The 26,759-nt window shown below is 40.1% G+C and overlaps 2 protein-coding genes across 5 annotated transcripts in view; one reads left to right on the top strand and one right to left on the bottom strand.

The window, feature by feature from the left end:
- Nucleotides 1–1,972, top strand: part of LOC133531476 (aldo-keto reductase family 1 member B1-like) — a 28,786-nt gene extending 26,814 nt beyond the window's left edge. For both annotated transcript variants that reach the window (XM_061869724.1, XM_061869723.1), the window contains exon 7: nucleotides 1,849–1,972. In XM_061869724.1, coding sequence (XP_061725708.1) covers nucleotides 1,849–1,894 — 46 coding nt within the window. In that variant the 3' untranslated portion in view covers nucleotides 1,895–1,972. The remainder of the gene's footprint in view (nucleotides 1–1,848) is intronic.
- A 1,005-nt stretch (nucleotides 1,973–2,977) lies between these two features.
- Nucleotides 2,978–26,759, bottom strand: part of LOC133531470 (glycerol-3-phosphate acyltransferase 4) — a 56,981-nt gene continuing 33,199 nt past the window's right edge. Inside the window, exons 3-12 of one of the 3 annotated variants that reach the window (XM_061869716.1) lie at nucleotides 25,134–25,273; nucleotides 24,409–24,545; nucleotides 22,947–23,052; nucleotides 20,902–21,135; nucleotides 20,190–20,423; nucleotides 18,858–18,973; nucleotides 18,271–18,411; nucleotides 17,183–17,392; nucleotides 6,046–13,699; nucleotides 2,978–5,891 (exon numbers count right to left, since the gene is read on the bottom strand). In XM_061869716.1, coding sequence (XP_061725700.1) covers nucleotides 13,612–13,699; nucleotides 17,183–17,392; nucleotides 18,271–18,411; nucleotides 18,858–18,973; nucleotides 20,190–20,423; nucleotides 20,902–21,135; nucleotides 22,947–23,052; nucleotides 24,409–24,545; nucleotides 25,134–25,273 — 1,406 coding nt within the window. In that variant the 3' untranslated portion in view covers nucleotides 2,978–5,891; nucleotides 6,046–13,611. Of the gene's footprint in view, nucleotides 5,892–6,045; nucleotides 13,700–17,038; nucleotides 17,393–18,270; nucleotides 18,412–18,857; nucleotides 18,974–20,189; nucleotides 20,424–20,901; nucleotides 21,136–22,946; nucleotides 23,053–24,408; nucleotides 24,546–25,133; nucleotides 25,274–26,759 lie in introns of those variants that run through there. The other 2 variants (XM_061869715.1, XM_061869714.1) reach the window with 2 other exon arrangements.

The raw sequence follows: 26,759 nt of genomic DNA, 5'->3' as shown, positions 1-26,759 counted from the left end.
ATTTTCGACATGGGCCATATGCGAAAAGATGCTCCATAATAAACTAAATAAAAAATAGCGTATCTGTTATCGATGTTACCTTAACGTTACCTATATACCTATATTTTATGAAGTGAAGATAGCTACCACAAAATACACAACACGTTCGATATCTAAAAATATATTCTTCTTTTTCTATGCTTTTAGCACTGTTTACCACGGTTTATGTTTTTATTTTAAGTACAAAATAAATGTAATAAAGAAATTATCTAAAGATTTAATTTTTAACAAGCAAACGATGCTATTATAAATAATAAATAAATAAAATAAAAAGCCTTTTATTTCAAGTCCAGGATTACATTACATTACATTAATTTTAAGTCAGCGTTTACATAATTTAAGTAGGTATGTCATTTTCTTTTAATTTAGATTGTTATTTGTTCAGTCAATTTTTAGATATTAAGTAACATATTATTTTTTATAACAAATGATTAACTATTTGTAGCGGACAAGAACCCCTCATCGGGTGAAGGCCTCTTCCAAGGACTTCCATCTATCTCTGTTTGCAGCTATATATACAACGATGCTATTAAGCTTAGAATAAATTTAAAAGTGGCAAAATTACTGTCTTGGGTGAGACTTGAACTCACGGCCTGAGATCGATAGCCATCTGAGCCACCAAGACCTCATCCACAGGCAGCAAATTTTCCACCATACGAGTCTAGGGGATCCTAGCGACATCTACCGTAAGAACTTTACACTTCTCAGACGGCTACCGGAGTTCCGAGTCATATTGGAAATTCACCAGTAACGATGTGCTACCCATACTAAATTATTTTTTAATATAAATATGCTATTAAGCTTAGAATACTGGAGTATCGATCCAGAGGCCGTGAGTCCAGGTCTCACCCAAGACAGTAACTTTTCCACTATTAAATTTATAAAAGGTTTGTAATTAATTTTCATTCTTGAAATTTCTCGGTAATTAACTGCAAGTAGAATTTACATCTCTTAATTATTGCTCTTAAGCTATGACTGACTTATCGATAACATATTTGTCGATGTTTCAGTTTCTCAAGCACTTGTTTTTAGCCACAAAAACTTCTATGTCTGGTCATAAATACAAACATCGTCAAGCTCCCGGGCGTAAGCGAGCTAATGAAACTTTAAAGTGGGAAGGTTACTTTGACGACACTTGTGACATCTATTGTCAAGTAGCGGTACTGATAAATCCGCTACTTGGCGCTAGATGTCGACTCCGAAATAACTCGCTTTTTGGTAAGAAAACTGATGTATGGAGTTCCCACTTTGGCAGCGTACGCCATAACCAAAGAGAATTTGAAATAGAGGTGTATTGTCAAAGAAAATTTTGTAGCGACGTAAATTTACTGCAATCTTATCGCACATGATTAAAATTTTTAGAACGCCATTTGACCTTGATCCTTATTCTTTCACTGATTGTTAAATATCTAAAAGTGGCGCCCCTCTTATGTTGAAAATAGGTTGAGGCCACTGTACCCGGCTTTTTTCTATCGAGCCACTGTTCCCTCCTTGACCCTATGCATATTTATGAACTCAAATTAACGAGTGAGGTATGAGGTATTAAAAATAGTGACAACAAATTGCCATAATTTAAATAGTTGTAGCTTTCATACAAAAACCAAGGGTTATTCCCACAAGTTACCACCAAGTTGTTACCAAACCGAGTTTGGTGGTAACTACTGGGATTTTTTTCCCCAGTAATTACCAGTGGTAAAAGGTGGGAAAAAAACAGTAATTACCACTGTTAACAAGTTCGTGGTAACTAGTGGGAATAACCAAAATCAATGGTGTTGAACGGATCTCGCCGTAACTTTTTTTTTGTTACAGATCTCTTGGCCACAAGTATCATCCTTTTGAAAACGACGAGTTCTAAACTATCTGTAATGGTTCTGTTATATGTATATTCTGTTAGTGCGTGCACATTTTATCTATAATAAATTGTTATAATTAATTGTGTTTCACTATAAAAAAAGTCCGTACAGAATTATATTTTTATATATATATTATATTTTTTTAACATTAGAAAAAATGGTAAACGAGCATTTTTTTTAAAATGCCACTTTCATTAATCTTGTTTATTTTTCAGAAATTTTGTGTTTTTTTTACACAGAATCACGAACGCTTTCGATTCTAATGGGATAAAAATGTCCCAGTTTTTTCTTATTGTGTTACCGTTTCCCCATATACTTTATATGGCGGTAACAAAAAGGAAAGTTTGAAATATGTATGGAAATTTCGGGACACTTTCACCTATAAGGATGAAAAGGGCTCGCGATCCTGACTAGAAAAATAAAACTGGCAAAAAAAAGGTCACATACAAAAAGTCGAAATAAAAAAAAGAAACGCTCAAACAATCTTGATCAAGTCGGCTACATAGGCAGCACAAACTATATAGAGATACTACGCCATTAGGTCCTTATTAGGCGAGTCCACACAGAGCGAGCATACGCGCGAGGCAATTTCCTCGCGCGCAACGGTCAGTGTAGACGTGTCTCGGACGAGGCGGCGAGGAAAATGCCTCGCGCGTATGCTCGCTCTGTGTGGACCCGCCTATTAGCTGATTAATTGTCATTCTTAATTGGGTATTGTTGCTAGCTTAATGACTTGTTTGCCACACAAAAAAAAAAACAATATTATATTTAAGACCATTGTAAAAACGTTAAATTGAAATTTCCACGCAAAACATACTGTGTCACCTGTCACAGTACAAATGCTATGGGAGGGTACTCCCTATCCCTCCCTTTTGTTTGTTATGTACAGTCAGATGCAGAGAGAGGTGACCCCCCGCATACAATCAGTCTATGCACCTCTCTCTGCAGCTGACTGTACATAATTTTGGCTTAATTTTGTTTACTTTTATTTAAATACCTAAAGATACAGAGTATAGCGCCAAGTCACGATAGGAGTTATTAGCATAGGTATACGCAATATACCATACAAGTACAATAAAACCCAATTTCATTTCTATAGGAATGCTTTATTAACAAAAATGTCTACACGTTAAAAAAACAGTACAAATATTTCCAAAATTGCTTTAGAACAATTAAAAACTAAAAATAAATAAATACAATCTAAATGACTGAATTTTACGCCGAGGCGTAGTGGCCATGTTCTAACCGTGGAGGATTTAACAACTGGGGGCCGGAAACCGAAATGCGCAAATTGCGGGGATCTTTCTCTTTTACTCTCACTAAGATGTAATTAGAGTGACAGAGAAAAATGCCCGCAATTGACAAACTTCGATTTTCGCGGTTATAGCCCTGGAGACTACGTAACACATAAATAGCCATGTCAGATAAACGTCAGTCCTTACAATACATATGACCTTTGGCCGAGTTTCTCGACAGCGACTCCAGTTGTTAAATCCTCCAAGGTTTTAACGGTTTCATTCCAAATCAGACTTTATCTGTTTGACAATAACGTCTAATTTCGAACCGATATCATAATGGTAACAGCTTCTCATGAAATTCCAATGTATACTTGTCTATTCTTGTCCGCGGCCGGCAAAACGTCTCAGTTTGTTGCTTACCATAAGGATGAGATTTGCTTGTACGAATAACTTGTCAAAGCATCTCTATGGTGAGCGGCGAAGTGGGACGTTTTGCCGGCCGTTGACACATTTGTCATTGCTGTCTACAAACAAGAGAATATTAAGACGCATAAAATAGTACAGTCAAGATATTAAATATCGTTACGGACAAAGTGACAAAAATAAGGTCGTGTATACATATTTTTGGCTCTTTGTCCGTATCGATATATAATAACTTGACTCTACGTTCACAAAGATTCAATGATTGTGCAAAATGTCCAACTCGAGCCTTGAGTTTAACGGGTGAAGTAGAGATGGCGCTGTTCGGCTCCGAACATTATGCGGTAACACCATGAGTCAGGTATTAAGTATGGTTCGGGCGTGAGTGGTGGGGGGGCACTGACAGAACGGGATAGTCTTATGTATCTTTCAGGAGTAGCAGAGAAAGCGTTATTGAGGGTTTCTTTACAAAAAAATGCCACTTTCATTAATTTAGTATTTTTTCATATAATTTGTGTTTTTTCTACTCAGAATCACGAGCTCTTTCGATTCTAATGGGATAAAAATGTCCCAGAGGTTTTTTCCTATTGTGTTACCATTTCCCCATATATTTTGTATGGCGGTAACAAAAAGGAAAGTTTGAAAAATTTATGGAAATTTTGGTTTTTTTTTTCTCCTATAAGGATGAAAAGGACTCCCGATCCTGACTAGAAATAACACAAAAGTGCAAAAAAAGTCACAAAAAAAGTGTTAAAAAAACGCTCCATTATTGTTTGTCCTTGTCACAGTTTCATGTTTTTTTACCCCCCACCGTAAATTTTAGTATGGTTTATGGTGGGGAATAAATAACCCGACCAAATTACGTAGATTGTTTTTGGTATGTTGTCAGGAATGTTAAAACGTGTTTATAATTTTGTCGCATTGTGTATGTTCTGTTCCTCACGGACGCACGTATATATATCTATGCGATCCTATCATATAGGGACCGTGCATGAACTGTAGGAGGCAGCACGGGAGCCGTCAGATTTTTGGCGCGAGGCGTAAATGCGATGTTTATTGTTCCGATATAGCCCACAAGATGGCAGAACCTACTATGCACAAAAAAACACTTGACGTGTAAATGTACATGTTTATGGTTCCGAATCAGGCCACAAGATGGCAGACACTAACGCGCACGGTCCCTATATGGGTAACACTGTTTGTCAAAAGTTGATGTTTGTTAAATCAGTTACTACAAAATGGTGTTCGACTCAGGGTTTTATAGACATCTTATACTATCAATGAATGCGTAGTGGTTCTGATTAGATCTGTGATCTATAGACCCAGTCAAACGCCAAACTTCAAATATGATTTAATAAAAATCAAGTGAAATTTGGTTTAGGCCATAGAGAAGTAAAGAAAGTGTGGTAACATAAGTTTTCTTACCAAAACACGAGTTATTTCGTAGTCGACATCTAGCGTCAAGTAGCGGAATTTATCAGTACTGCTAGTTGACAATAGATGTCGCGACGAACGAAAACTCTAATTCAATTTTCAGATATTATTATAAACAAAGCGTTGTCTCTTTTTTAAATTTTGGAAATTGGATATTATTTTTAATTTCTACCCGGAATGAAAAGCATTTCCAGCCCTAATATTATACAAATTTCTAGTATATTTCCAAAATCTAATAAAAAATGGAGATAAATATGTTTTTTTAATAGCCCAATCAATCATAGAGAATACAAAAAAAAACACAACTTGATGGGAACGCGTAAACACTTTGATCATTTTATACAAATGGTTACATTCAGTTAGTTGTTCATCTAAAAATACATGATTTTAGGGTAAAATTGTGTCAAAACATTAAGAAAACTACTCGCGCAGTTTCTACCAATAACAAGGTACATCTCAAAGATTAAAAAGTTTCAAATGGGTAAACGTTTTGGATTAAAATTGCCTGTAAAACAAGGCTCGTGATACCTGAACTACAGCATATTACAGGAAGTATATGAAATTAATTTTTCAAAACGACTTATAATAACCACCCCTATGATGGAACTGGCGCCAGTTATGGGATGGTATTGACAAATCCTGTAAAATAAGTATTAATCATCAAACATTTTACCATAAATAACCGCCGTAGAGATGCTTAAGATTAATTTTCATAGATGTTTCTTAGTTAAAAATTAATGGCGCCATACATCCCATGACTGGAGCAAACACTATTTTAATTTGTTAATAATATTACAAACAATTGAAATATCTGTAATTAAATACATAGAAAACATAAAGGACGAATAGGACATTCAATTTTTGACGCGAAAGAAATTTTGCAGGTGTCGGTGAAATATCAAAAATACTTTTTTTTTTTATACTACGTCGGTGGCAAACAAGCATACGGCCCGCCTGATGGTAAGCAGTATCCGTAGCCTATGTACGCCTGCAACTCCAGAGGAGTTACATGCGCGTTGCCGACCCTAACCCCCTCCCACCCCTCGTTGAGCTCTGGCAACCTTACTCAAAATGTTCTCTTAAATGTCCCATGATTTGTGCCATTAACATAAGGGCTTATCGGTCGAAAATTGTATTGCTGAATTTCACTTGGCAACCAACTTTTCGCAACTTTACCTAACCTAACCCAACATTTGGTAAAAGTTAGTTGGCAAGTGAAATTCGGCAACGAACATGACTCTAATCATATTAAAAAAATTGTCATTTGCTTTAACTTTAAACCATTTTATACATCTTATACATTCAATGAATCTTTAGTTCCAAATCGAGTCTGTTTCACAATACACAATAGGGTGTATTACTGCAATGTTCTGCCGCCAGAGTGCAGCACTAGCACTTTTCGTAAACCATATAGTAACTTATACATACTGTGACTTAAACTGTTTTTGACAAGTTTTCACAGATAATAAAATATGACATTGATGCATCAAGGCGTGTTTACATAGGGCCTACCGGGAAACGCGAAAATCGAAATTTAGTTATCTGCCTCTTTATCGCTCGAATACGCAAGAGTGATAGAGAGAAAGAGTAAAATTTCGATTTTCTTGTTTTGCGGTAGACCCTCAGATTGTGATGGATTGTGGTAGTGGCGCCCCCTACGCAGAGTTTCGCGTAATATTCCCTATAGTCGCATCCCATGTTTAATTTAATCATCAAAAATATATTGCTTTGCAACTTTCTCATACAATGATACTTAAATTGGTAAATTCCTTTATGACGATGTTTGATATACACATCGCGTAATATATTGGTATTTTTCTATATTATTTAAAATAATCATCCATGATTACTTTTAGCTATATAACAATATAAGCCCACCACTAAATCAGGCGGTTGTTAAGTAATAGTACATTACGATACATGTACGAATCACCTATTTTCGCACTTGTATCGTAATGTACTTACGGAAAATAGGTGATTCGCACATGTATCGTACCACGTATTACAGTACATACGGCCCTTAAAATATTCGACATAGTCACGCATTATCGCACTAGTACTGTAAAGTGGCACCATATGTACTGTAAATGTATTATGCTTAACACAGCTATTAGTATTTTTCAAACAGGAAGGGTATGCTGACAGATATCATCTTAATACAATTTTGCGAGATTTGGTGTTTTTAGGTTATAAATTTTAAGGAAATGACACCTGTCTGCGTACCCTTCCTGTTTGAAAAAATACTATAAGTCTTCAACCAGTTCTTAGTTAATCAGAATAATGTCTTCCGCCCCAGTTAAACGGACGCACAGAATCCCTGATGAGAGGTGCAAGGACGTCCTGCTCGCCCTTAGAGAGTAGAGATGCAATGGATAGTGGCTTGGCCGGATACCGGATATCCGGCCGTTGAGTCCGCTTAAGATCGAAGTATACCAATACACATACCATATACAAACATTAGATTGTATTTTGTTATTATTTGTGTTTTCTCGTATCTTTGTATTTTTTTTATATGTTTTGTAGTTCGCAGTGCCTTAGTAGTAATACTGTAATGCTGTGTAACTAACTTGAATAATAAAAAAATAATAAAAATACCACGTGGTAGCCCATACAAAAAGAAAAAACGTTTTCCACTTCAAAATATTTTCCAACCTCACGATTTTTTTGTATGTAATTGACACAATGAAAAACTATGTTTATAGGTTTTCGTTTATTTCTATTTGAAATACAAAAAAAAGCCTATATGCCTATAGCCTATAAGCCTATATGCCTAAAACCAAAAAGAAACTTATATTATACCTAGAATATATTATGCTGAAGCGATCGACATCAAAATCAAAGTGATTTGTTAAGATTTAGTTAGTGGAAACCGTTTCCTCCCGAAATGGAATTTCATAGAAAAAGTACCGTTATCTCGTTAGGATCGCAAACCTATTCTTCCCTCTTAATATTCGGTATTCGACCGCCGAAAATCCGGTTAAAAGTTTCGTCAAAAATTATTAAATTAGATCGCATGAATGCAGTTTGATGCAGGTTGCAACTTGTTCCTAGTTATAGGCAGTCGTTTATAGATAAGTGAACTAAATTCACTTACAGTCAGTATTGAATTGCTTATTAATTTTCTTTGTTTTGTTATTTATAACATGTTTTAGTGTTTAGTGCATATTGTGTTCATAAATATCGTGCTAAATTACTATCCGGTATCCGGCCAGATAGTACGGAACTATCCGGTATCAGGCCGGATAGTACGGAACTAACCGGTATCCGGCCGGATACTAAAAATATGGCCGAAAACCGGATAGTAACCGGATATCCGTTGCATCTCTATCAGAGTCAAAGGCGCCTCGCTATTCGGTCGTTTTATGATAAGAGACCCTCTTAAGACTCATCATAATATTGAATACGTTAAGGGGCCCGCTGATTATTAATTCTCCGGGCGATATCGGCCTGTCAGCCTTTGCGAATACCGATACAGGCCGATATCGTCCGGCGAACTGGTAATCAGTAGGGCCTTTAGCCACATCTGGTACTGACGTAGCCCGTCCTTAAGTTACATTTAGGCCCTGTTCATTCGTCATTATGGAGGGCAGAGGTAAGGTGAACCCTCTCTGTGTATGAGAAAGTGTCCGTCAAAAACCTTAAACAGGTGGCGCCACAGTAGCTAAAATATTTGATTTAAAAAAATTAAATTTTCAAATTAACAGCCCACTTCACTCCGTTTATAACGGCTAAGTTTATAGCGACTCTAGAGCCACTCTGGACAATTTTGGAACTGTTTATAGATGACAGCTGAACACTTTTACAAATGTGCTTCCTGCATAGAGAAATATGTAAACATACTCTATGCTCACTCTATACATCAGTTTTCTTACCAAAACGCTTATTATACTATTAGAAGTAATAGAACAAATTAAATTATTTTTAGAAAATATTTTATTTTATTTAAAGTAGAAACACTACTATATAAATTATAAACTGAAATAAATGTCATATATTAAGAAAAAGTGACCAAGGCATCCAGTGCCCCAGGCTGGAATCGAACCAGCGTCCTGTGCTATCGCGGCAGGTGCCTGAGCCACTCGGCCACCGGGGGGAGGACGCTGGAGCTTGGTCACTTTTTCTTAGTATATGACATTTATTTCAGTTTAAAACGCTTATTATTTTCGTAGTCGACCTCTATCTTCAAGCCGTGGATTTATCAGTACTGCTACTTGACAATAGATGTCGCGACGAACGATAAGTTCAATGGAACTCTATTTTCAAGTCCTGTTCGTAATATTAGTTGAAAATTGTTGAGCACTTTTCGTCAGCGACACTTGTGACATCTGGTGTCAAGTAGCAGTGCTGATGAATCCACTACTTGACCTTTGATGTCGACTACAAAGGTATTCAGCGTTTTGGTAAGGAAACTGTTGTATGAAGTGAGCACTCTATGCTTATTTTTCTATGTTGAGAGTTTTCTGCTTACCTCTACCCCCCATATTCGCCATGTTGCTTCGGTAATTTTGTCATTTCAGCTATTTAAACTACTTGCCAGCAGCAGGCGTATTATGGATGGTTTTATCCACGTGATAAAATAACTGTCACTTGTTAACACCGCGGGATAGAAAGTGACAGGTGCTGTTTTATCACGCTGTCACGCAGACAAGAACGACCATCATACCCGTACAGATGGCGTTAGTAGTACCGTTTATTCAAAGATATATGTAACTCTGTATAAGATAAATCAAGTTTAAGAAAAAAACGTGGCTCGAAAATTAAAAAAAATAATCATGCTCGAATAGATGGCATTATTACTTTTGACCTATACTCGAGTAGATGGCGACACCGTTTGATATTTAACACATCAGTGAAAGAACATGGGTCAAATAGCCATATGTCATTTATTCATCAAAATTTACTTTGACTATCCACCTCTATTTCAAATTCCCTTTTGTTTCTACTCCCCATATTCGCCATGTTGCTTCGGTCTTGTGATTTCAGCCGTTTAAACTACTTGCATGCAATTATATTGAGATCATAAAAAAATACAAGGGTCCAGTCTCAAAAAAAAAAATTTTTTTTGTCTTTCAATAATATTAAAGAAAATGGTACCATACGATTCCTAACATTTTATTGAAAAATAAATTGTATGACAACTATACACATAAACGCAATATTTCAGGGTCAAAACGGCAATTTCCTTGATCTTCCATACATTTAGCACAGACTTATGTGATGTGACGTCACATCACATTATCATTTTGTTAGAAGCGTTTCAATCGTCGAGTGCGAGCGTCAGACTTTAACTCTCATTTCTGATGCCAAAGTACTGGCACAACTGTGCCTATGGCGGTGCGTGTTGTGACTCGTCCGTACACAAAAAGAGATCGAGGTGTGCAAGATTTGTCTTTGACGTGTGTCATTTTCTATGTATTTGTGTCGTCATTACAGATTGGATTTTGTATGTAGTGTGTGAGAAGTGCGACTGTGTGCACGTTCCCCCCCCGCAAAAAATGGCAGAATGATTTGTTCGGTAAGATATCACTTAGGTTCCTCCCTTCTGAAGTCGGGATGGTTCACCATAGGCTTGAGTCGGTCAGGACCGAAGAACTAAAAGGAATGAAATCCCACCACGGATCGAAAGGAACTAGTTCATCTTAAGCGCTCTTAATCGGTCTCGGTCCTTTAGTTCAGTAGTCGGTACGTCGGTACCTAGTAACAAATAGCGGTGTCCCTGTCGCCCACTAGGTAATGTCAGCCACGGACCGGATCGATTTAGATTATCTTTCCTTCAGACCTCGAGATTTGCTCCTGAACTAATGGAACTAAAAGAGCGAACTAGTTCCTTTGACCTATTGACCGAGATCGGAGGGCTCTTTTCAAAGACCGAGCGGGCACAACTCTAGTTCACCATTACCTATTACTAAAAATTACGAACCAACAGACTAGTCCAGACTCTATACAGAGCTACAAAAATTACTGATATTAAAAACTGAGACCAAGTATTTGAAAAACATAAATAATGTTATAGAAACCACGTACGCTAACCGTTAACTAGTTTAAGCATGTTACAGCGCCATCTACCGTCAAATTCAGTAAATACTCGATTAGTATTGGTATTGGCATACAATATTTTTGTCTTTTATCGACTTACAGCGTTATTTGTTTTCTTTTTCGCCCTGTCTCCAATATTCATGTCACTGGCCTTACAATGTTGAAAATTTGGTAAATGTCGAATACATACAGGATCAGAAAAAGTAATGCTCAAATTTGTTCTTCGGCTTGTGGTTCCAAATCATATCATATATCATTTTGGAAATGAAAATTAAGAATATAATAACGGCGCCCTGGCTTAAGGGTCCCCAGCAAGCTCGGTTGTTCATACAAACGTAGCTAATAAATAATAAATAAATAAATATTATAGGACGTTATTACACAAATTGACTAAGTCCCACAGTAAGCTCAATAAGGCTTGTGTTGAGGGTACTTAGACAACGATATGTATAATATATAAATATTTATAAATACTTAAATACATCGAAAACACCCATGACCCAGGAACAAATATCCATGCTCATCACACGAATAAATGTCCTTACCAGGATTTGAACCCGGGACCATCGGCTTCATAGGCAGGGTCACTACCCACTAGGCCAGACCGGTCGTCAGCTACGCTCACATTTTAATACGACTAGCTAGATTGCTCTGAAACTTTGTACTTACAATAGGATAAGGTATATCTATGCCTGTAATGTAGCTTTAGATACCAGTACCTGGGCGACCGAGCTTTGCTCGGTTATAACTATTTATTGTAATATGGTGGTGTATAGGTAATAATCTTAACTACATTTTTTTACTAATTTAAACTTGTCTAAAACAATAAAAATTAATTTTTTTTATATAAACTTGAACATATAAAAAAAAACAAAAGTTGGTCACCGGGCGAGATTCGAACCCGTAACACTCGTTTAGCAGTCCGCGTCTTAACCCGCTGGACCAAACGGACAGTAGCCGGCAATACGAAATTAGCGATCATATTCTGCGTCGCAAGAAAAACGCATGAAAACTCGAAAACACGCGTCTTCCCAAACATAAGACTAATCTAGATAGATTGTATACCCCCAAAAACCCCCATATACCAAATTTCAGCGAAATCGTTAGAGCCGTTTCCGAGATCACAGAAATATGTTACTATACAAGAATTGCTCGTTTAAAGGTATAAGATATTAAAAAAAAATACAGCGAATTTCAAATTCTTATACAAAGCTTGTTTATGCTCTATTTCGTTTGTTGTATAAGGTGGAGCAATATAAAGAAATTTCGGCCCTAGATATACCTCGTGTTATTGTATGTGCAAAGTTTCATTACAATCCAACACGTAGTTTTAAAATGAGAACGGAACTCCGTTTGAATGTGAAGGTAAATTTTACGCTACCACGACCACGCTAAGTTTTCATGCCAAGTGCTACATCAAGTAAAGATTATAGGGATGACAAAGATAATTTGAAATAGAGGTGGATTTTCAAAGAAAATTTTGTAGAATCTTTCGACACTTGATCCTTATTCTTTCACTGATACATGTTAAATTTGTTAAATATCAAAAAGGGGCTCCATCTAATAGAGCCTAGGCCAAAGGTATGGTGGCAATTTACCTCTATTTCATACTCTTTTCCGTATATTATATTTTACATGAGAAAAATTTAAATTTAAATTTCATCTCATACATAAAGCTCCACTCTGTCACATTTTTTGGCGACAAAAAAACCAAGAAAATGAAAAGAATTTCGACACAAGTGTCATTCGTAATATTTGATATAGTTTTGGTGTTTCTAGTAAATTTGAAGAAATCGCCCAATTTCTTTGATAAAATGTACATTGAACATATATTATATTGGGGCAAATGGAATACCTCCCTTATTAAAAACGGGAGGAAAGTATTCCTTAAGCCCAGAATAGATCTTGGCTTTAGCTATATCTTATAGTTTTTCATTCCTCTCTACTGTATGTTACATTAAAAAAACTAGCATACTACCAAAGAGAATTTGAAATAGAGGTGTATTGTCAAAGAAAACTTAGTAGCGACGTAAATTTACTGCCATCTTTCAACACATGATTGAAACTTTTAGGACGCCATCAAAAAGTGGCGCCATCTAATAGATCAAAGGACAAAGGTATGCCACAACCTTTAGGTTGTGCCCTGCAGACGGCGCCACTTTTTGATATTTAACAAATTTAACACATATCAGTGAAAAATAAGGATCAAAGTCAAACGGCGTCCTAAAAGTTTTAATCATGTGTCGAAAGATGGCAGTAAATTTACTGTGGCTACAAAGATTTCTTTGACAATCACCTCTATTTCAAATTATCTTTGGCTATATCTTATAGTTTTTGATTCGTCTCTACAACCTGTATGTTACATTAAAAAAAACTAACATACTACCTAAGCAATATGGCTCCAAATATACACAATACGCTCAAAGCGTAACTAATAAAATACTAACGGGTATTTTCCATACAAAACGTATACTAGTTATAATAATAACTCACTCACTTTTAAGTCACATTAACACTCAGTACATTTCCCTGTTCCAGGTATCGGCTGGTATTTACCAGGTATTTTTACCTGTTACTTTAACCAGGTATTTTCATTCGCCTTTTAACCGTTTGCTGAATTCTTCTTGTTGTAATTCTCGCCATTCTTTCTTCGCCTTCATACGTTTCAGTTGGCCGTCCCTGGAAGAAAATAAAAATATTACTAAGTATTAGAACGTAGAAATATAAGATATATTTCAATTATAGAACACAGGCACAGGGGGACAGAGAAAAATGGACGAGTGCGTTTTATTATCAAATATCTAACATTTATTCAGCAAATAGGCCACAGGGGCACTTTTACATGTCCATTTAATTTACAAACAATAAAAATTACAAAAAACAATTACAAATATGGAATCGATGAAATAATATATACTTTATTAGAGATGTATACTGTCTCTAAATGTCAAATTACAAAAAAAAAAACTGATAAAAAAATAAAACCAACAAATACTAAAATTCTTTAGAGATGTATAAGTCTCTAAGTGTCAGAGATAAAATATATAAAAAAGATATTAAATTATCCTTAGAGATGTAGAGGGTCTCCAAGGCTTGAATTCTTATATAAATAATTAAAAGACAAAAAATTAAGTCAGACAAGAACCGAATGAAGTGTCTCACGTTAATGCCACTCAAAAGTAAAGTTAAGTTATCAGACTAATCAATGGGTATTGTTACTGTCTTTTTTCTTAACTAACAGCGCCATCAATTAAGTACATAGTTTTCTAAAGCAGTACATAGGTGGCGCAGTTATAAAAAATGCTGTAGTCATTTAAAATGGGCAACGTGCGAAGTGCATGGTGGGGACATAGTTAAGCGATCGCAGCGCAAGCGGTGGTAAAATTTGGCACTAAAAAAGGTCAGCGTCTTTAACATTTCGTACAAATTATATGCACGATATTCATTTAATTGTATGGTGTGAGGTACCATTGTGATCTGTATGAAATGCTTAATATAACTAACGTATTTAATTTAATAATGATTAATACTGTATCCATGTAAATAGCTTTGCAAATACCACATTATGTGATCTTTTTCTAGATGCTAAGAATGGGTAAAACAATGAAAGAGAGACAACCTTTTTTTTTATACTACGTCGGTGGCAAACAAGCATACGGCCCGCCTGATGGTAAGCAGTCTCCGTAGCCTATGTACGCCTGCAACTCGAAAGAAGTTGTTGTAGCTCAAACGGATCAGGCAGCGTTTTCGATTAAAGCTCCTAGACAGCGTGATTTATTCCGACATCGTTAGCAAAAATCGTCATATATGAACCAATTTTCCAAAAAAACCTTAATAAATTATACACAAACCTTGCTCAAGAATCGTACTATTGATAGGTGAAAACTGTATGAAAATCTGTTCAGTAGGTTGAGTTTGGGGGATGTTCTATAAGATGTAGTGATTTGAAGTTTTCCGCTAGATTTGCAGATGTTAGGGGGCGTGCCAGTCGTGCACGTAGCGAATAAGTAAGTACGCATTATCGTGTATAGTGTATAGTTATTATTTTGCTACACAACCCCACCCACTCACAACTGCAGGTCTATCAGCCCGCCTCGGGCCGCCACGGCCGCCTTGACGCGGTTGGCGAAGGCCACGGCGTCCTCGCGCTCCGCCCTCCTCATGGGCGGCAGGTACCACACGTGGCACACTCACCACTGCAGGTCTATCAGCCCGCCTCGGGCCGCCACGGCCGCCTTGACGCGGTTGGCGAAGGCCACGGCGTCCTCGCGCTCCGCCCTCCTCATGGGCGGCAGGTACCACACGTGGCACACTCACCACTGCAGGTCTATCAGCCCGCCTCGGGCCGCCACGGCCGCCTTGACGCGGTTGGCGAAGGCCACGGCGTCCTCGCGCTCCGCCCTCCTCATGGGCGGCAGGTACCACACGTGGCACACTCACCACTGCAGGTCTATCAGCCCGCCTCGGGCCGCCACGGCCGCCTTGACGCGGTTGGCGAAGGCCACGGCGTCCTCGCGCTCCGCCCTCCTCATGGGCGGCAGGTACCACACGTGGCACACTCACCACTGCAGGTCTATCAGCCCGCCTCGGGCCGCCACGGCCGCCTTGACGCGGTTGGCGAAGGCCACGGCGTCCTCGCGCTCCGCCCTCCTCATGGGCGGCAGGTACCACACGTGGCACACTCACCACTGCAGGTCTATCAGCCCGCCTCGGGCCGCCACGGCCGCCTTGACGCGGTTGGCGAAGGCCACGGCGTCCTCGCGCTCCGCCCTCCTCATGGGCGGCAGGTACCACACGTGGCACACTCACCACTGCAGGTCTATCAGCCCGCCTCGGGCCGCCACGGCCGCCTTGACGCGGTTGGCGAAGGCCACGGCGTCCTCGCGCTCCGCCCTCCTCATGGGCGGCAGGTACCACACGTGGCACACTCACCACTGCAGGTCTATCAGCCCGCCTCGGGCCGCCACGGCCGCCTTGACGCGGTTGGCGAAGGCCACGGCGTCCTCGCGCTCCGCCCTCCTCATGGGCGGCAGGTACCACACGTGGCACACTCACCACTGCAGGTCTATCAGCCCGCCTCGGGCCGCCACGGCCGCCTTGACGCGGTTGGCGAAGGCCACGGCGTCCTCGCGCTCCGCCCTCCTCATGGGCGGCAGGTACCACACGTGGCACACTCACCACTGCAGGTCTATCAGCCCGCCTCGGGCCGCCACGGCCGCCTTGACGCGGTTGGCGAAGGCCACGGCGTCCTCGCGCTCCGCCCTCCTCATGGGCGGCAGGTACCACACGTGGCACACTCACCACTGCAGGTCTATCAGCCCGCCTCGGGCCGCCACGGCCGCCTTGACGCGGTTGGCGAAGGCCACGGCGTCCTCGCGCTCCGCCCTCCTCATGGGCGGCAGGTACCACACGTGGCACACTCACCACTGCAGGTCTATCAGCCCGCCTCGGGCCGCCACGGCCGCCTTGACGCGGTTGGCGAAGGCCACGGCGTCCTCGCGCTCCGCCCTCCTCATGGGCGGCAGGTACCACACGTGGCACACTCACCACTGCAGGTCTATCAGCCCGCCTCGGGCCGCCACGGCCGCCTTGACGCGGTTGGCGAAGGCCACGGCGTCCTCGCGCTCCGCCCTCCTCATGGGCGGCAGGTACCACACGTGGCACACTCACCACTGCAGGTCTATCAGCCCGCCTCGGGCCGCCACGGCCGCCTTGACGCGGTTGGCGAAGGCCACGGCGTCCTCGCGCTCCGCCCTCCTCATGGGCGGCAGGTACCACACGTGGCACACTCACCACTGCAGGTCTATCAGCCCGCCTCGGGCCGCCACGGCCGCCTTGACGCGGTTGGCGAAGGCCACGGCGTCCTCGCGCTCCGCCCTCCTCATGGGCGGCAGGTACCACACGTGGCACACTCACCACTGCAGGTCTATCAGCCCGCCTCGGGCCGCCACGGCCGCCTTGACGCGGTTGGCGAAGGCCACGGCGTCCTCGCGCTCCGCCCTCCTCATGGGCGGCAGGTACCACACGTGGCACACTCACCACTGCAGGTCTATCAGCCCGCCTCGGGCCGCCACGGCCGCCTTGACGCGGTTGGCGAAGGCCACGGCGTCCTCGCGCTCCGCCCTCCTCATGGGCGGCAGGTACCACACGTGGCACACTCACCACTGCAGGTCTATCAGCCCGCCTCGGGCCGCCACGGCCGCCTTGACGCGGTTGGCGAAGGCCACGGCGTCCTCGCGCTCCGCCCTCCTCATGGGCGGCAGGTACCACACGTCGCACACGATGGCCCACGACGACATCATGTTGAGCAGGTAGTGCAGCATGCCGTAGCGGGAACTGTTCCAGAACGCGTCGCCGAAACGGGGATCGTATCTAAAAATAAGTGTTTTTTCTCTAAAAACCCATTTTTAATACAAGCTTTTATTCGCTGTCTGTAAGTAAGTAAGTAAGTAAATATTCTTTATTGCACCAACAATTATACATTTTACATACATGTAAAACTACAAATCAACGGGAAATTAATGCTCATCAAGACAAGTCAAACATTACAAGACACCATTAGATTACGTTGTTTTATTACAAACTTCCTATAGCCATCTCCTGTGTACAAAACAGCTCGATGCTACCCGAATATAGCATTGTCACCCAACTTACAATGTAATACGTAAAATAATATATATGTATGTGAATTTTTAGCTTAATCCAATTTACGGGCTATTTACCGATATTTCATGCGCAATCGATCCTAAAGACTGCAACTTCCCACGCGTGGATTTGTGTGTTGGATTTATATGTATATGTCGACCGGTCTGGCCTAGTGGGTAGTGACCCTGCCTATGAAGCCGATGGCCCCGGGTTCAAATCCTGGTAAGGGCATTTATTCGTATGATGAGCATGGATATTTGTCCTGAGTCATGGGTGTTATCTATGTATTCTATGTATTTAAGTATTTATAAATATTTATATATTATATATATCGTTGTCTAAGTACCCTCAACACAAGCCTTATTGAGCTTACTGTGGGACTTAGTCAATTTGTGTGTAATAATGTCCTATAATATTAAAATATATATATATATATATATATATATATATATATATATATATTCTACATGAGCATACAATACTCTGGACCAAAAGACAGCAGTACCCTAAAGTTATTTTTTATCTTCTAACGACGCTCTATTGAATTACTGTGGAGGTATTTAAATTTGCAGATCCCTGTATTTGTCTCGTAAGGAGTTACTTACTTAATGGCGACGGGGTAGATCCACCCGCCGACCTCGAAGCTGCCCTTCTTGAACTGCATCACCGAAGTGTTGTTGATGCAAGTCCCCTCCGGGAAGATCAGGATCGGGGGATTATCGGGAACTGATATGTGCTCTTTTAGTCTGTTGAAAAAAAAAGTTATGACATGATGACCCTTTAACTGACAGAGAACATCTCTCTTATTCTATATTTTTACATCTATCATTCATTTCTAAATCCATTCCACATCATTATCACAAAATGGCCTTATATCAGCAATATACTGGCTCCATCTCTGATCTGAACCGATGAAACCATCAGGTGAAAGCGGCACGAATGAGAATAAATGGCTTACAGCTCCATTCATTAAATGTTTGCCAAATATGGCACTAGATGGCGTCACTAGTATTAGCGAAGCGTGAAGGTTTCAAAATAGAGGCGTATTGTCAAAGAAAACTTTGTAGTCACGTAAATTTACTGCCATCTTTGTATCGACAGATGGCAGTAAATTTACGTGGCTACAAAGTTTTCTTCGACAATCCACCTCCATTTCAAATTCTCTTAGGTGATGTGTCGCCGCTCGCCTCACCTCCTGGCCACGGCGTGGCGGTCCTTGACCTCGGAGCGCTCGAACCAGATGTGCGGCGACGCGCGCGCCAGCGCCCTCTGGAGGATCCCGAGGAAACCGCCGTGCCGCTGCCCTATCTGAAAACGGTAGGCACTCCTATGAATTTTTGTACATTATTAACGTTCATTTTTGAAACGGATCATTCATGTTCTATCTCGAAGAAACAGAAAAATCGAATTATAGCCTGGCAGTGGCATAGGTCATTTTAAATATTTTTATGAAATGGCTTCAAATTTGAGTCAACTACTTGGCTTGAAACCACGTTCCCTTTTAAATATTTAAAGCAATACATCATCCCAAGCACATGTACCCACTTTTAGGTTCCCATGCTAATATATAATAAAAATGTTGCATAAAAAATGTTCACTTACCGATTGAAGAATTGATATACCTATTAATGTATTATTATTGTCAGATTGATAGTGTCCTAGCCATTAAAGGTTGAATGTCCATGACTCATGAGTACGTCACGATCGAGCGGCCGGTCCACTCGAGTTGACTAGTTTAATATTAATTCTGTCATTTCAGTCAGTCATTAATTTATTTTCACTACTTAAATCTATCATTACAGGTTTTGCCTAATACGGTAGATAAGCGATAAACCAATAATCAAAATTATTGACAATATAAATATACCTAAAGTTAACCTACTATTGTGGACTTTGTGAATTCATTCGAGGAGCATGTAATTCGAACGGAGCCTAGGGATTCTGCACACATATTTTGGTGGCCCATGAGGGGAGATTATCAGCACGATGTCAATTTGAGTGTTTTGTCAATGAAGGATAAACTCTCACCCTTTCTTGGGCGTAGAGGCCATGTCATTTAGTAATTCAAGCGTGCAGGTCATATTGTAAGATCAGTCAGTTTATAATTGAGGGTGGTAAATTGAACCGACCCATTGTCAACTTGATGTAATGTAATGAACTTCTCAAAGCTTCATGAATTATCAATTAATGTGTGTTCAACGTCTAAACAGTTTCTTCACTTATGGCGTTATTCATAAACGTATTATTACAAACCTGAATTTTCTATGAATCGTTTGATTGAATCTGTCATTTGTTTGTAATTATTACTTGGTATTCGTTTCTGTTTCACATGTCAATATTATCACTTCATATCATATCAATTACTTGTCATGTGATCATCGTTGTTAATATCAATAAGTTAGATTAACTTGGTAGATATGCACTCATGTCTTCCTTTTAACTTTAAGCTGTCCCGGCCAGGAATATTCAAGTCTTTTATGGTCGGATTTACGTTACAATAATCAGATGAATGTTATGGCCTTACCAGTGAATACGTATTGTCGCACATGAGCACCAACGCATCAATTGGGCTAGTATGGTTCGCAACGCATATCCCACTCCTCGGCTTGTTGTCCTCGTCGTGGTAAGTTATCACGGCGCTGATACACCGAGACAGGAAGTTGAAGCACATGATACTGACGCCGTAGTTGACGCGCTGCTTGAGGCGGCCGTCGGGCAGCGTGCCCACGCACGCCGTGCACAGCACCAGCCACCACACCTGGCCCAATCAACATGCCGATGCCAATGCAAATACCAGAGACGATACTCTCCATATCATAAACAATAGACGTATACAGTTGAATCGTGGAGGTTTTGACAGCTAAACTATGAAGCAGTGACTTAATTCTGACATCTGTCAAACACGACAGAGACAAAAACGTAACGTGCAACGCCATCTAGTTAGAATGTAAAAAAAATCCACGAAACACTTACGTCCATATCTCGTCTATGATACAAAGTTATTTGTCTCTGATTTTCAGCAAAACAACCCAATTATCTCTAAGGGCTCCACTCACGTTGCAACAAATTGCATGCGATTTTAGAAATTTGGCGGCTAATGTATCGCAAACCCTTTGCAATAACGTGGGTGGAGGCCTTCACCAGACACATTAGGCCAATGAATCCGGGACGAACACAAATGAAACATAGAGTAAATAATAGACAACACACCCGATAGCCCGGAAAAAAATATATACCATAGAGAAACACTGATTGCAGCTTAAGACTGCCACGTCTATGATAGTGGTGTGGTTGGCAGCGCAGATTCCGCCTTTAGGCATGTTTTGCTTATCGTAGTAGTTGATGACCACAGATAATGAACGTATCATAATCCGTATGGAGATCATGTAGGACATCATGCCTATGAACCGCTGTATTCTGCCGGGCGGTAGCGTGCTGGCGACAGTTGTCATTGTCAGCATGAATATTATCTGTGGTTGGTTAGTGAAGACATAGGTTAGTTACAAAATAATAAAACGTTTTTAGAAAAATATATAGTGTGGCAAATCATTTGGCAAACAGGCGCCAAATTTAAAAAATGTAGGAGCGAAACATCGTTCGACAAAAAAATTTTTTAATTACGCGCCGTTTTTCACTGACAAAGTAGGCTTGCCAGAGTATAGTGCTAATTTTCGTAAATTAAAAAAATTATGTATATTTATACTAAAAATCATGAGTACTATTTATCGACTTATAAAAAGATAGTGTCCTCATATTTTTGTCATCTTCGTTACGTTTTTTTTTTTTTTTACATACATTTTATATAACTTCATCATGTTGTATACTGTTCGGTGAAGGAAAACATCGTGAGGAAACCGGACTAATCCCAACAAGGCCTAGTTTACCCTTTGGGTTGGAAGGTCAGATGGCAGTCGCTCTCGTAAAAACTAGTGCCTACGCCAAATATTGGGATTAGTTGTCAAGCGGACCCCAGGCTCCCATGAGCCGTGGCAAAATGCCGGGATAACGCGAGGAAAAAGATCCTGTTTGGTATACTGTAAGTGACATTATAATAATAATGTGTAATCACAAAACTGACTTTAACCTTTTGACCTGTTACATTAACATTTGAGAACGTTTTATTCCTTATATATATCTTATGTACATCGGATTTTGAGCATTAACGAACCAACATTTTATAATGTAGGTATCAACAAAAAAAGTAATAAGCACTAGTTTTTTTAAAAACGACAAAAATGAATAGAAATTAGGCATAGACAGAAGTATATTAGAGAATATGTTAAACAAGAGAAAAGTTAGGCATTAGTCAACATAATGAATTAAGTAAACAAAACTCCATAAATAAGGGCAATGAACTGTTGTACAAATAAATTACGATCAAAAATGATAGGCCAACGCTATCCAATCTTAGGTACCTAATAACTGTAATTAGAATTGCTGGTTACGATTTATTGGTATTCTTTGTATCTTAATACACACAGAAATGTAGTCCTCCTTTCTTCTTAGATACTGTAGTATTATTTGAAATTGAGTAGTAGTCGCCATCAGATATGTTGGAGCGGCCGAAGTGCTCAAAAATATCTGGACACGCACTCTAGCGCCTTGACAATAGAGGCGTGTTCAGATATTTGTGAGCGCCTTGTTTTCTCCGCTATATCTGGTGACGACTGTAATAAAGTTTTGTATTATTTTTTCTTTTTAACGCAACTCATAAGTCAAATCGAGACCTAAATCTATGAAATATAAATATTCTATACCCCGTTTTTTTTAATCATAATGTTTCTAACCTCAAAAGTAGTAGTAACCAACTTTTTCTTCCGAAATGCAATACAATAATATGTAAACGACACTATAATTCAGTGCAAATCTTGGGATTAGTTGTCAAGCGGATCCCAGGCTCCCATGAGCCATGGAAAAATGCCGGGCAACGCGAGGACGAAGAAGACTATAATTCAGTGCAAGGTTAGTCAGATTTAATTTTTGTGGAATTAAGTTACCACTATTTTTGAGGTTACAAAATTTGGAATCAGAGGTTTTTTTTTTGGCAAACTTAAATTTTTGGTACAAGCTTTGTTTGATCAGAGTTCCCATGGCCACCTCCTGTCTCCCATCAGATCAGCTCCATGTCATCATAATATTGCATTGTCATCTGATATACAAATGTATGCAAAATTTCAGCTCAATCGGAAATCGGGAAGTGGGTGAAATTTAGCTTCCAAAATTTGATCCACACATACTAACAGGGCAAGTTAAATAAAAGCTGCTAGTAAAGAATCCTCACCCCGATGACGAAGATCATGATGCGCAGCGGCAGCAGGAAGAAGTAGCGCACCACGAACCCCATCATCCAGATGATGGTCAGCCGCCAGGAGAGGAACTCGTACTGCCTGCAACCAAGCAACGACAATGATTAGAGAACGTTACAAAAGAATGTACTTAAGAACATACAAATACATCCTTCCTTCTTCCTCGCGTTGTCCCGGCATTTTGCCACGGCTCATAGGAGCCTGGGGTCCGCTTGACAACTAATCCCAAGATTTGGCGTAGGCACTAGTTTTTACGAATGCGACTGCCATCTGACCTTCCAACCCAGAGGGTAAACTAGGCCTTGTTGGGATTAGTCCGGTTTCCTCACGATGTTTTCCTTCACCGAAAAGCGACTGGTAAATAACAAATGATATTTCGTACATAAGTTCGGAAAAACTCATTGGTACCCGCTGATAAGAACATACAAATACATAAGGACTAAAAATAAACGATCAATAAACTTAACTATAAATAAAACTAAACCTAAACCATGGATAAATAAGAATAGTAATAGAGTGCTCACTCCATACATCAGTTTTGGTACCAAAATGTTTATTATTTTCGTAGTCGACATCTAGCATCGAGTAGCGGAACTCTCAGTACTGCTACTCGACAATAGATATCGCGGTAAACATATAACCAGAGTAAGCGTAGGAGTTGAAAATAGAGTTCCGGTTACTCTCGTTTAGTAGCAAATGTACACACTCGTACTATACATTAATCAATATGTAAACATGCCCTAAGGCAAGTGTACACGCTCGTGAGGACCTTATAAGATAAAAATAAATTATAGATTATGTCCGAAATGGAGTTATTTAGAATACCGGTATCTTTGGGGAAGTTACTTAATTTAAGCTCAAGAATGCAGCCTTGAAATTAACGGAAATAAAAAAATACGGTGTATATATATATAAAATTAGCTACAGATTTACGGCGTTTGGGATTGTAACCCTAGGGCCATGGGGGCCCCTCTATAAGGAGTTAGCAAAGCGCCTTATACAGGCTTTGGGAGACCAGAGGGCTGGCCTGCATTTCGCTCAGCAGATAAGCATTGGTAAGAAAACTGATGTAAAGAGTTGGCACTCTATGCTTACCCATTTCTCTATGGTTCTGCTTCTGGTGAGCCGGTTCTAGCTCCTGAACTCCTCAGCCTCGAAGACGGGGATGATTTGGTCTTGATATACTATACCTTATGACCTCGATAGAAGGTCTAATATCGCTTGTACGGTCAGCTGTGGGAAAAAAGTACCCCCTGCATACAAAATTTCTATGTAGGGGGGTACATTTTCTCTGCAGCTGACTGTACATACATGTTTGTTCTGGTCAGCAGGTTTCAGTTCCTCAGTTCCTCGGCCTTGAAGACGGGGGTGACCTGGTCTTGATCATGGGCTAAACGTTATGACCACGAGATAAGGTCTAATATCGCTTGTACATACATGTTTGTTCTGGTGAGCAGGTTCCAGCTCCTCAACTCCTCGGCCTCGAAGACGGAGGTGACCTGGTCCTCGATGATGGACTCCATGCCGGCCTTCACCAGGTCCATGCAGTGGTGGAGGTGGAACTCTAGGTTGTTCTGTGGAAAATTTAAATTATGGTACTCGTAATTAATGGGGTTGTCAAAGGTATGCATAGATGGCGCCATCATAGCCTGCCCCTTTCTCTAGTTTTGTTCTACGAGTATGATATTTGGATGAAAAGGCTGGAATCCTGGCCATAAAAAAAAACAATAATTGAAAGTAGGAATTGACATCTGTAAAATACTTTGACCGGCCAACCCCATTTGTAATCAACGCCAGTCTACATACAGTGATTTCGCTATGTACGAGTATGACCATACTCTGAGGTAGGTCATACTCAACAAATTTACTATGGGGCCAAAGCCGAACACGCAAAGAAAATCTGCTGTGTCATGTTTCGGGGAATCTCATATCAGTGTTTTCTATGGAACAGTATTTTTTTTTCGCGATATCGGGTTTGGATCTGTGCTCTGTAGTAAAAATTGTGCAGTATTACCTATACATATACTATTCAGTCTACACAAATCTCACGACACCAAAGAGGCAGCAGGAAGGTCAAAAAATCCTCAAAAACGCCTCACGTAATTAATGGACGCCCCCAATTAGACTGCAATGCAATAGCTTGTATTAAAAAAAATAGGTACCTCTCTCGTCCCCTCCCCTTTCCCCGCGGTATCAGGCCGCACGCCGTTAGAAACCCTCTCCTGGCTCGTGCTCCTCTTGTAGTTGAGCTCCGGCGACGGCCCCAGTATCTCTTCTCGCTCTATCACTGTCATCTTAGTACCTGCAATAAAATAAAAATATAATATAAAATATCTTTATTTCAGAACATTTAGATTACATAAATCATTGTCATGTATTGTTTAATAAAATAAACAAATATTACGAAACAATCTTACAAAAATCTACCTAAAACAGTATTCTCATTAACATTTAAATACACAGAACTGACAATAGCAATGGTTTACTTGTACTTCTGATGTATATGTCCACAATTTAGGGCGCAGTTTTACAAATTAGGCTATTGACAAAACATACCAGCATTGTTATGGCAGAATTTATAACAAACATAGGTTTACACAACTCGTAAGGTATGTACAATACACGAATACATTTTTATTGGCTTCGAAACATTCTGACGATATCTGTCCCATTGCCCCAGATCATGAGCCCATATGTGAGAATTGCTTCGACATCTTCGTGACCGTAATAAGTAGCTATGAGAGTTTTGTGATCAAACGTTCTACGCTGATCTCTAAACGTTGTAATTCTTCTTCTACCTAACGTTAGCCTTTGCCAGGGTCCGCTTTCCTACTTGCTTTCCTCCACTTTGCACGATCCTGGGCGTCCTGTCATGTGAGCCCGTTTACGCTCATATCTGCTTTCACGACATCGAGTCATCGCTTTTTTGGTCTGCCGTGGGGTTGGGGGCCGTCAAATTTTAATTAGGTCATGCTATAGCCATAAACGTCTATTGTAGTTTATAAGAAAATTGTAGATTGACTAGAACGACTAGATCTTAATACGCAGTTATTTCTAAATTAACTTGGAGATTGACTCCTTCAAGGTACATTACTCTGGATTCTATTGCATTATTTATGCCGGATTCATGATTTACTTGTGTTTCTGATTGATTACTTGACATTATAATTGATATGTCATCATGAATAAAATGCATTTTGAATGTGTCACGTCAGGAAGGTTGTTTACTTTTAATAGAAATAGCAGAGGTCCAAGGCGAACCTTGAGGCACTCCAAATGTTTAATAATAGAATACATATTTAGAGTTATCAGGCTCTAATTATTATTTGTATTGTATGAAATACAATCAGTTGATCTTCAACACCATAGCTAGCCTTTTTCGTCTATTCCGGTATACATTTAATTTCTCGCGTTAGAAAAAATAACTTTTGTGTAGAATAGGCTGTTAAGTTTTCCTTAACTTATCTCAAACAGGATTTATAAGTTTTTGTCTTAACCAGATTTAACTTTAATATTCACTAGTAGCCCTGACCAATCCAAAAGTGGGCCTGACCTGGAAGATGCCCCGAAAACGGAAACATGGTCGCCGTAAATTTACTTGGCGCCGTTCAGCAAGAATTGGTGTATTGGGGATAGGGTGGGAGGAGGTTACCCAAGCTGCCCAGGACCGGAGTCAGTGGAAGAAAATGGTTCGAGCCCTATACCCCAGCAGGGTGTAACAGGATCGAGAGAAGAAGTAGATTATTATTAAAACGCTTATTATTTTCGTAGTCGACATCTAGCGTCAA

This window comes from Cydia pomonella, chromosome 25 (genome assembly GCF_033807575.1).
Source record: "Cydia pomonella isolate Wapato2018A chromosome 25, ilCydPomo1, whole genome shotgun sequence".
NCBI classification, from domain to species: Eukaryota; Metazoa; Arthropoda; class Insecta; order Lepidoptera; family Tortricidae; genus Cydia; species Cydia pomonella.
This window is presented reverse-complemented; position numbering and strand designations above follow the sequence as displayed.